Source organism: Onychostoma macrolepis, chromosome 05, assembly GCF_012432095.1.
Source record: "Onychostoma macrolepis isolate SWU-2019 chromosome 05, ASM1243209v1, whole genome shotgun sequence".
Lineage (NCBI taxonomy): Eukaryota > Metazoa > Chordata > Actinopteri > Cypriniformes > Cyprinidae > Onychostoma > Onychostoma macrolepis.
The window spans coordinates 6748939-6760115 of NC_081159.1; the positions used below are offsets into that span (position 1 = coordinate 6748939).

Genomic DNA, 11177 nt, shown 5'->3' on the forward strand with positions numbered 1-11177 from the left:
GCACCTCCAGTTCTCTTTCAGAGAAAGCGTGTCAGCCTTGGGGCGAACACATAGTACATACAAACGAACATGCACTTTACATGTACATGAGAAGGTGTCAAAGCCGCACATCATTTTAAAGTGAAGTGACACCTACAGCTACCACTGTTGAGAATACAGTGCAAGTGCCATTCCATTTCTCATTAAAAACTCACATTAAGTACTGATTTTAAAAAGGTCCAGCATGTTTTAATGTAATTTTGTAAACACTTAATGTAAAAACCATATGAAGGGAAAACACATTGTTTTTCTCTTTTTAAATGGTTATGCAACAGCCATTGGACCAATCTAGCCACATGAGTCATGACTCAATTATGTTATTAGGTACAAAATGGTGCTGGCACATTTACGCAATCAGCATTTGGTGCAATTACCAGTGCAGCACAGAAGTGGAGAAAAATAGTACCGCTTTTCAGTGCTGTTGTAATGATTCTTTTATGTTCTCCGACAGTGCAAAGTTTAATGAAAACTTAGGAAAGAATTTTGCTCCTGAATATAAAAAGGAGAATGTAAAAGCAAATCTTGTCCTCACTTTTATAATGAAAATATGTCCTTTATAAGTGAGCATTAATGTAAACTTTAGCTGTAGAAGGACAAATTTAATCAAAAAGGTATTACATTTATTTGATTTAGCACTTAGCTACCCATGTAAATGTAACAAGTATTTTAAACCACTGTTTGTTTAAAAAAACAATACTTTGGTGTAAAAACAGTGCATATATTTTACTAAATGAATCATTCAAACCAAAAAAAAAAAAAATCATTCGTGAATCAGACATAACTGCTTCTCTCACACCATACAGAGCTAGAGAAGATGTCAAAATTTTTTGTGACGTCTGGTTATCACAAAGTTATCTACGGCTCAGTGTAACTAAACTAAAACTGAACTGAACTATTCAAAATCTCAATATACGTTCGAAAACATTCAAAAACCGTATGTTTAAGTTGTAGTACTAAAAGTGAAATAAAAATAAATAGAAAAGCTAAACAAAAATAATGAATAAATGAAATTATAAAAGCATATAATAAAATGGCTTAAACTATAATTTAAATGAAAACGGTAAAATAAAAGTGAATTAAAAATATGAATAAATACTATAATAAACTGTATATATACTGAAATGGCTTTAAAAGACTTTAAATATAAAGAAGACATCTGGACAACATTTATGATACTTTTATGGTGTGCTATTCTAAGCTTGAAAGCTCCGGTCTCCATTTAATGCAATTTACATTACATCCCCTAGCAGGTCCTTTAATATATAAGCTACACTGAAAAAAATTCATTGAATTTACTCAATTTTTTTTTAAGGTAAGTGGTTGCAATCAATTTATTTTAGCTACATTTAAATAAACAAATTTAGTTGACTAACTTTCAACATATTTTTTTTAATTAAATGTAGCTAAAATAAATTGTTTGCGACCACTTACCTTAATTTTTTTTTTTTTCAGTGTATTCCTAGCCTGTGTTATGAAATATATCAAGTTCATAATGAAAACTATAGAGGCAACCTCACATGAAAACTTGAAAAGGGTCTATATTAGATGTATTTGCATGGGCATGAAGGGAAGGCAACCAAAATGTTTAAATCCATGCGTCGCATCAGTACTGAGCTTTCAAAGTGGTCTGAACAGCCTTCAACATTCTTTAATGTCAGAAAAAGTGATTTAGCAAACACATGTGGTGGCAGACGCTTATTACTATGATGGTAATAGAACTAAAGGCACATATAGCACAAGTGTGTCTCCTGTCAACAGAGATCATGCATGGAGCTTGAAGGAGGACAGAAGCTCAAGCTTGCATGGACCTAAACATAAAAATATTCCCAACATGCCCAGCAGGAACGATAATTTGGGTGAGACCTGAGTTGCCATAACTAATCTGCTCTTCATTCTTTACCTTTAGTCTGTGGATAAGCAGTTTTGCTGTCATTTTAAGGGACAGTTCGCCGAAAATGGAAAATTCTGTCCTCAGTTGTCATCAACAACTGAAACATACTTCAGAATATCTTAACTTATGTTCCACAGATGAAAGAAAGTCATAGAGGTTTGAAAACAACATGAGGGTGAGTAAATAATGACAGCATTTTTATTTTTTGGGTGAACTGTCCCTTTAAATTAAAGCAAATGTATATTCAAGAAAACACCCTTTTTGCATCATAAAGGTCACACTGTCTCTTCTAAAATAAGTAGCAATGATTTAACTAATTATCAAAGATTCTAAAACAAGCCAGTGACTCAGAGGAACTGAACTTCCTTTCAAATTGCCGTCTTCTCCAGGGTGCAAATTGGATCCGTCTGTCCCGTAGGGTGTAAGTGCAGCAAATAACACCTGTTCGAGTATCACATGAACAGTAGTTTGGGGGCCCCGTTACTGTTTAATGGAATTTTTTGGTGTGTATAATATGCTGCTCTCATGGGAGAAGAAATGCAAGATCCATATCTCCATCAGATCTTATCTGAATTACTGACTGTTCTGCATTCGGCCTGTAACATATCCTTCAAAAGAGCTGGAGTGTGTACAGGACGAGGAGACGAAAAGAGCAGTGAAAGGCAAAAAGGGAGGAAAGGATACCTTAAGCAGACATAGTAGCTTTTTATGGACAGTATTTACAGTCAGTAGAGGTTTAAGTTACGATATGTTCTGACTTGCACTTTGTAGAATGTGCTGTCTGGAACAAAACACATAAACCAGATGAAAGCATTAAAGCATATGCAGAGGGTGAGCTTAACTTAACATAACTGACGGGAAAAAAATGAGAGAGACGTTATTTTAATGTTTTTGAAAGTCTCTTATTCTCACCAAGCCTGCATTTATTTAATGAATACAATAAAAACAGTAATTTGATAAAATACAATTACAGCTTAAAATAACTCTATTTTAATATACATGCAAGTTATTCAAAGTTGTGCTAAGACAAAAACGCCTTTTGGTTTTAGGTTTTAGGACAACTTTGATGAAAGGTTTTGATCCACTTCAAATGTTGACTCCTATATTTTACATTTTCAGTCTTAAGTGTCATAGGATCCTTCAGAAATCATTCTAAAATGCTGATTTGGTTATGAATGTTGACAACAGTTATTTCTAAGGAATCTGTGATATTTTTTTCAAAATTCTTTGATGAATAGAAAGTTTGAAAGAACAGCATTCATTTGAAGTAGAAATATGTTGTATCCATGTCTTTTATAATATCTCTTTGATTAAGTGTAATGTGTCCTTGCTGAATAAAAGTATTGGTAAAAGTATTTGGACTGAATGTGAATACATATCACTATTTTGAGGACAGCATGAAAGCTTGGCATGTTACTGCTGCTTTGCTTACATACTGCTTGTGTGTGCAGCCTGAAACAGGCCTTGCACTATACTCAGCTCAGCCACAGACAGAGATCAGTTTGTAAATATCAGTGTCATGTGCACTGAAGAAGTTGACCTCAAAAGTTTGCACCTGGTAATTAGACAGCTGGACCTCTCATTAACTTGTCTGTTGCAGCACGCAAAAACAAAGATAGACACAGACTTAAACATATTAGATAATTACATTGGCGGTGACCTGCCTCTAGACAATGTTCAGCATTTAAGTCAGACGAGTCTACAGTCTACACACACACACACACACACACACACACATCCTTCACACTCTAAATGACATGGTACTTATGCTGCCATAAAGATGGAAAGTGGGGATGGAAAAGGTATTGTACATTCTTTAGATTCTCCAAATCCATTAACTTAAACTGAATTGCCATGCATAAGGTCAAGTGTAATCCCATTAACGCCGCACCAGAGGAAAAGGAACTTTACTGGCCTAAAACACTCTCTTAAAGAAGTTGTTAATGCCTGCTATTTTCAATTTGACTGAGGTTTGGTGCTGATGACATAATCCATCTTCATAAATCTTTTACAAATCAAATACACATTCACACACACATGTTCGTTTCACTTCTTAGTGAGGACATTGTATAGACTTTGTATAGATCGTATAGATTTTCTATCAGGTTAATGATATGTTCTATCAGCTAACCCAACCCCTAAACTTACCCACCACAGAAACATGTGCAGAACACTGGATTTACATCAAAACATATTTTGGCTGATTTATAAGCCTCTTTAACTAGTGAGGACCAGTCAAATGTCCTCACTAGTGGGCTGTTAAAGTATTTCATAATATACGTAGTGAGGACATTTGGTTAATTAGTTAAACCAGTAAACCACACACACACACACAAACATATACAGTGCAGTCCAAATGTTTTGAATCCTCTAGTGACAACACTTTTATTTTATTTTATGAATCAATCAAAGTGAAAAGCTGAACTCATAAAAGGACAAATGTTCATCACTGTTTTAGTAATTGGTTTGTCCTTCTTGTGCTTTAATTAAAGAAGCACTCAAGCTGAACTCCACAAGGACTCATATATTCAATGCCACAAAAAAGTCTCACCATTCAGATTTTTTTCTTACAATTCTGAGGGTTTTTGTTGTTGTAGTTGTTTACAGAATGGCAAGATATAAACTCAGAATTGAAAGATATAAACTTGCAATTCTGAAGAGAAAAGCCTGAACTGTGAAATATAAACTCACGATTGCTAGAAAATTGTGGGATATAAAGTTGCATTTACCTTTTTATTTTTTTATTCTGTGTTGGAAACAGAACTGTGAGATACAAACTCATGCAAATTCTTTTTCTCAAAAAAGTCAGAATTATGAGAAAAATCTGAATTGTGAGATAAGATAAGACCTTTCTTATTTTTTCTTTTTTTTAATTCTGTGGCAAAAATGGCTTCCATAGTATTTATTCAACTTAATAATGCTTCTTCGTTTTTAATGTTTCAAAATCCTAAACACTTTTTATTTCTAGGTTAAAAATTAAAAAAAAAAAAAAATCCAGATTTTCAATTTGACTTTTGGTGCCCACTTACACTGTCAACTTACTCTAAATGTATGCAACCAAACAAGGTCCACAGTACAAGGTGCAGAGTTGCCTTTATCAAGGAGTCATGCATACACTGCATAGAGCAAATGATTAACAGGGCAGCCGATCAAATATACCCCCTCTGCCATCACTCATCACTTTCAAAAGGCTTTAAGAGCTGATGCTTAAATTGCAACAGTTTGTACAACAGAGAAACAAGAGATCTAAACACACGCTCCCCCTCCAAAGTGTGTGTATCACCTGACACTTCAGACAAACTTTCTCAAGTGCAGTTTGGCCTTCTGTGTAATTCTGTCTAGAAACAGCCCACACTGCTTTTGATTTGGACACAGACAGTGGCTGGAGGGTGTCTGAGAGACGCTGTCACTTTAAGCAATTAACTTTCCCTTTAAAGCCGCTCTTATAAAACTGACAGCTGCAGACATTCACAAAGGTCCAATCACCTCTTCAGAAACACAAAACTGCTCTGCCATAAACCAAACTGGTTCTCTTTTATTGGGGTGGTCCGGCATCCCGTATACACCCCCCTCACTACCACAGACGGGCCTTCTTACAATGGGACCCTCTATTTCTTAATAACGCTCATGGACTTGGGACGCTCCAGGGAAAGGTTGTGGCCCCCAGAGACCTATAGAGAGCAAACTTTTAAAATGCCAGTAAAGTTGCGCACATTAAGCCTCAAATCTCGCTGTTTACAGTGGGACTCCAACATGCAGAAGGAATGTATAAATAGGTGGCTTGGAAAATGAATATTGTTGCAATACAATTTCAGTGCAAGTTTACACAACAAGCTCTGTACCATCACATATGTCATGAGTTATTACTTTCTAAATCTCAATGGCTACAGTCAAACTATGATTTTCCAATCGTGCACACGTCATCTAATTTGAGAGACAGAGAGTTAAAAGAGGCTGATGTGGTGTAGGAGAAGCTCAGGTAAGAACAGACTACTAACGCACTCTATCATGAGGCAGCACATAATTACCAAGCAAACCAAAGAAAAGAAAGACCTTGATAAATCCGAGAGATCTAGTTAAATTTTCAATTCTCATCTGGACTCAGAGCTTGGTGTACCAGCCTTTGAAGTGGTTGAGATAACTACTGAAGTGTCCTGGCATTGATTTGTTGAGCTTTTATGGCAAGTCATTTTAACATTTAATTCTTTAAATGGACTACTTTCATATTACTAATACATAATCCTTATATTACTAATTGCGTAAATACACAAATAAGTACTGAGTAATATTAATTAACAACCTGTACTTACTATAGAATTAGGGTTAGGGTTTGGTTTAAGGTTAGTTGCTTGTAATTATGCATCATTTAATGTTATTACTATAGTAAATCCATGTAAATAAAGTGTTTGCCAGAAATTTTAATGATGATACATCTTGCTATTGTAAAGACTCTAAGTTTATCCCTCACAGGCTAGTTTTCATTCCTGTTAAATTCAATATGGCATCTAACTTGTTTAAGACAGTACTTTGTCCTTTGCTAGTCCTTTGTTACTAGTTGCTATACTCCAGTAGTGCAAAGTAACTATTTTGTTGCCATTTTGCCATTGAATTCTAATGGGATCTGTAGTTCAGATATCAACTGTTCACTTCTGACTAATAGCCATATTTATTCCATTATATATAAGAATTATTTGTAAATATTCAAATTAAAACCTATCTATTTCAGCTTTACATATTTCACAAGACACTAGTATTTATCCCATTTGCTACAATAGCAATTATCCCACTAAGTTGCTTTTTTTCCTTGCTATATGTGAAGACTAGACAGAATTGCTACTTTGTGGTCACTTTATGGTAAGATTCAAATATTACCAGTAACAACAAGAATACAAAGTACAGTTAATAAATAAGTAGAAGTGTCTATTAAATTAGTACTAAGAAAACTGGAATGGATAAATACAATAACAATAATTTCAATAGTTAGAAGTAGCTTCCTAGCACCAGATAAATTACTAGTAAAATTGCAATAGCTAGGTCAACCAATAACAACTGGAATACTAGTCTAAAGTGCATAGTTTAAATTTGAACCCGAGATTCCCATTGAATTAAATGACAAAATTTCGACTTATTACCAGTAACAATGGAATCGTTAGCTACTAGTTGTCATTGTTAATACAGTGCCTACAAGCAAATAAATCATTGAACGCATAAGGTACTACAGACGTAGAAAGAAACACTCGTTAGTTTACAGAAACAATTGTTAAACCAGCTTGCCATAAGCTTTTAGAGTGATAAATGTGACAGCGCACAACTGAAGAATGAGCGCGCTTCAATAAACTGTTAACATTAACTGTTTGACTGAAGTCATCGAGTCTGCTCTTCATGAATTATTAGTCACACACCTTAACTGACCTAATATTATCTTATTACAATTAGTATAGTGATGATAACATATAGCTACATCATAGATATAAACTTACAATAATTATGACAATCTCGCTCATCGTCATTTTATTAACTCTATTAGCTCGCTTGCGTATAACTTCTATTTCATTCCCATTACCTGCCCAAGAAAAATGAAGAAATGCTATTATTTTGAGGAAGACATGTTTAAGGCACTCATACACATACGAAAGTAAACATGCAGAGTTTCGTTTCGTTCAGCACTTCAGCAGAAACTGGTAGATGTCTGTACCTCTGCATGACATTATAGTTAACATAATAGAAACCACATTTCCCTAGAGTCCAACTCACCTAGAGACAAGAATGGTTTGGTTTCCATATTAGCGCATGCCAGCTATGTTTCTTGCAGATAATGATTTATTTTCCCCAGTGGGCACGCTATAAGATCCAGTAGGAAACGTCGTCAGACTGAAGCCAGAGATCCGCTGTCAAAATCCACTTATTATAACTAAAGTATCTAGCCTACTTCAATCGGCTCCATCCAGTTTGTAACTCCGCGAGAGCGCTCACTCACTCACTCCCAGTATTCCTTCAGCGATCAAGCACTGCCTCACCATAGGGACCCTACCGAGGGGGACTCTAACCACCAGCACTTTTGCAGCGACAAGCCACTTCTACCTTTTTTTCAATGCGGTACCGGTACTCTTGCAAACACCCCTTCACTATAAGATCATTCCATTAAAATATGTATTTAGCGATTTTTATAGGCCCGCTGGTATGACAATAGCCCTTATTCCTTTAGACCTCATATTCAACTGAATGAAAACGAGGCTGTGAGGGATACAATGGTTTTCAATGGCACACCTTATTTTTAATATAACAGAGGGCGCGGTCATTTGTAATTTGCATGTGCAAAGCTTCTGGTGTCACAAAGTGTGATAAAAATTATTAGCTATCCCTTCTTGCCTTAACCAGATATTTTAGCTCTAAAAAAAAACCCCAGTCTGTTTTGATGCTCGACATTGCAAACTGATAGGCTATTTCTTATCAAATTATTTTTTTATTTATTATCGCATTCATAAACAAACTGGTTTTTAGTGAAAATAGTTTTACCATTTACCGAACTTTGTTGTTCTTAGTTTTTTTAATGGCTAATGACTTGAAAGTCTTGCACATTCACAGAGAAATATCTTACTTCTGCATTGCAAAATAAGGTGGATAAAGGTCCTAGATTATGTCATTTTTGACAGCTATTATTTAGTTTATCTTTATGGAGAAATTAAAACAATCCTGTTTTACACTGAATCAAATTTATCGGGACTTTTTCTCTTTCTTGTTTGTACAGAACAGACAACCTCAGTGTTGACTATCTATAGAAAATCTAAATGTGTGTGTGTGTCACTTCTTCATTTATTAAAAACTATTCATTAGCATTATGAAACAAGTATTTAAATGAATATGCATAGATTAATATAGATTGAGGGATTACTCAATGCAAAGGGGGAATTAATTATGATGTCAGGTGGAGATCACTTTCTAACAGCTATATAATATTAATATCATCTTCATGGCAGGGTATATTAAAACCTGACATAAATGGACAGTTGGCTATTAAGAGAAATATAAAGAAAGTGTGGTTGCAAAGTGAAAAACAGTATCTATAAAGGTTTTGCGATAAGAATGAATCTATAAATGCATCCACATGTATATGTAAATACTTAGATTATTTATGTTCAGTAAGTCCATTTATTAACCTGAACAGAGCAACTGGGATCTTTGAAATTGATTATCATGTTGCTCATACTCATGCAATCTCTTCACGCAGGTCAGTGTCATGAGCTTCCCTTTGTGAAGATGTCAGCGAGCTTTTACACAAGGTTGACACAGAGAGAGAAAAAAAGTAGGTTTTGATAGTTTGGAGCTCTATAGATAGGCGTTATTTGAAGCTGTAATTAGCTGTGTGATCAGATTTGATGCTTGTTTAAATGGCTTGAAATTTCTATCCTGTTGGTCCACATTATACTGTACTATTTCAATGCAAACTTGACACCTCTCCAATAGTGCTTGTCTGAGCAAAGAAAATGCTGCCTCAGATCTAATTAAATTGTAAGTTTAGAGGTCAAATAGCTTTTCAAAGCAAATGGCACAGTTCAGCTCCTGAGTTCTAGCTATACTGCAACTCATAGCTGTAAAAACGAATGAGGACAGAGTCATAGGTTACAATAACAGCTGGTGAGATTGGGAGAGCATACTCACTTTTCAAACAGCATCTTATTCTGAGGAGACCAAAATGGCTTTCCAAGAATGAATGCAATTCTTCCTCAGTTCAAGCACCCTTACAGAAAGAATGTATCCAGCTTAATAAATCTAAATGTGGTTCATTTTTAATATGATATCAATATCACTAGTAAATTGCAATATAAGGATAAGTTTGGTTTTAGAATGCAGTCCCTTTTTATTTTAATGAATCACTGAAATTAAAGGGATAGTTCACCCAAAAATATCATTTTATCAGGTTTTGCTCACTTTCATGTTGTTCTAAACTTGTATGAGTTTCTTTCTTCAGTTGAACACAAAAACATATTTTGATGAATATAGGTAACCAAACAGTTTATGGTAGCCACTGGTGCCTATAGTATGGAAAAATCCTTTTAAACATGTTTTTATGTTCGTGTTATTTTTCTACAAGAATGTTAAATTGTTTAAATTGCTTGTTTAAACTGCTATAATTTCAACTAGTTTCAGAAGAAGAAAAAAATGAGGCAAGCACAGGGTTTTCTCATTCCTGTGTGTATGACAGTAGAACTGAGTTTGGTCATTGGAAGTCTTAGGTTCACATTCCTCACTATCGATCAGGAGCTAGAAACAGCCCTGAGGTCAGTCTGTCCTGTTAACTTCAAAAATAAGAGAGAGACAGAAAGGCTTATAAGTTATAATAAAAATAAAAATAAAGGATAATAAATAAAATAAAGGAAAAATATAAATAAATAAATAAATACAATTACATAATTCATTATTTAGATTATTTATTTAAAAAAAAACAAAAACAAAGAAAGGGAGAGAGATAAATGATTGTTTTCCTAGCCTCTTTTTCACTTGGCTGTTACAGGTTTTGTAATTACTCTGTCAGAATAAGTCTATACTCTCAGGAAGTATGCTTTCCTATAGAGATTTACTAACAGTGATGATGCAGGCCAACACACAGCACCGCTGAAATGAGCACACCACACCCCTCAAAACAGGAGCAACTCCATCAAACAGTGGTATTATCAGGGGTTAGTCATAGAAAACCAAAATCCTTGTGCAGTGTGACTTTCTCGGGGAGACAAATTGAGATGTGTCTGACTGACTGATCTCTTAAGGATCAACGCCAAGTGCAGGGGCTCAGTGGCAGGAGTGATTTAGTGCGTCTCGCTCTCTCCGCTGGTCAGCCACTGTGGAGGAAAGAGAGGGGCAATCAGCCTCGTCATAAATCTCTACACTTCCTCCCACCATCACCAGTTCAAGAGAAATACCCCCCAACCCCCTCGTACACAGCCCATTAAACCTGTTTGCCCCCGGACACACACACACACACTCACACTTAGACAAACCGGCTGAAGTCCAACACAGCAGCAAGTAATCAGTCATTTCATGTCTCTTCGATGCATCCATCATGAGAGTTCTGGAAAAAAAAGTGTCATGAACTAAATATAAAACAGTTTGAACTGCTGAATGTATGAAAGCATTACAGAAAAGGCTGCAATTAAAGGAATAGCTCATGGAAAAATAAACATTCTGTAATTATTTATTTACCCTCATGTCATTTCAAACCCATATGCAGTTAGTTTTCCAATTGCACACA

The 11177-nt window shown here is 35.2% G+C and overlaps 1 protein-coding gene across 2 annotated transcripts in view; it reads right to left on the bottom strand.

Annotated features, from left to right (window-relative positions):
* The window catches only part of rxrab (retinoid x receptor, alpha b), a 62863-nt gene extending 54958 nt beyond the window's left edge, over positions 1-7905 (bottom strand). For both annotated transcript variants that reach the window (XM_058777542.1, XM_058777543.1), the window contains exon 1: positions 7685-7905. In XM_058777542.1, the coding sequence (XP_058633525.1) occupies positions 7685-7712 (28 nt within the window). In that variant the 5' untranslated portion in view covers positions 7713-7905. The remainder of the gene's footprint in view (positions 1-7684) is intronic.
* Positions 7906-11177: the final 3272 nt, after the last annotated feature.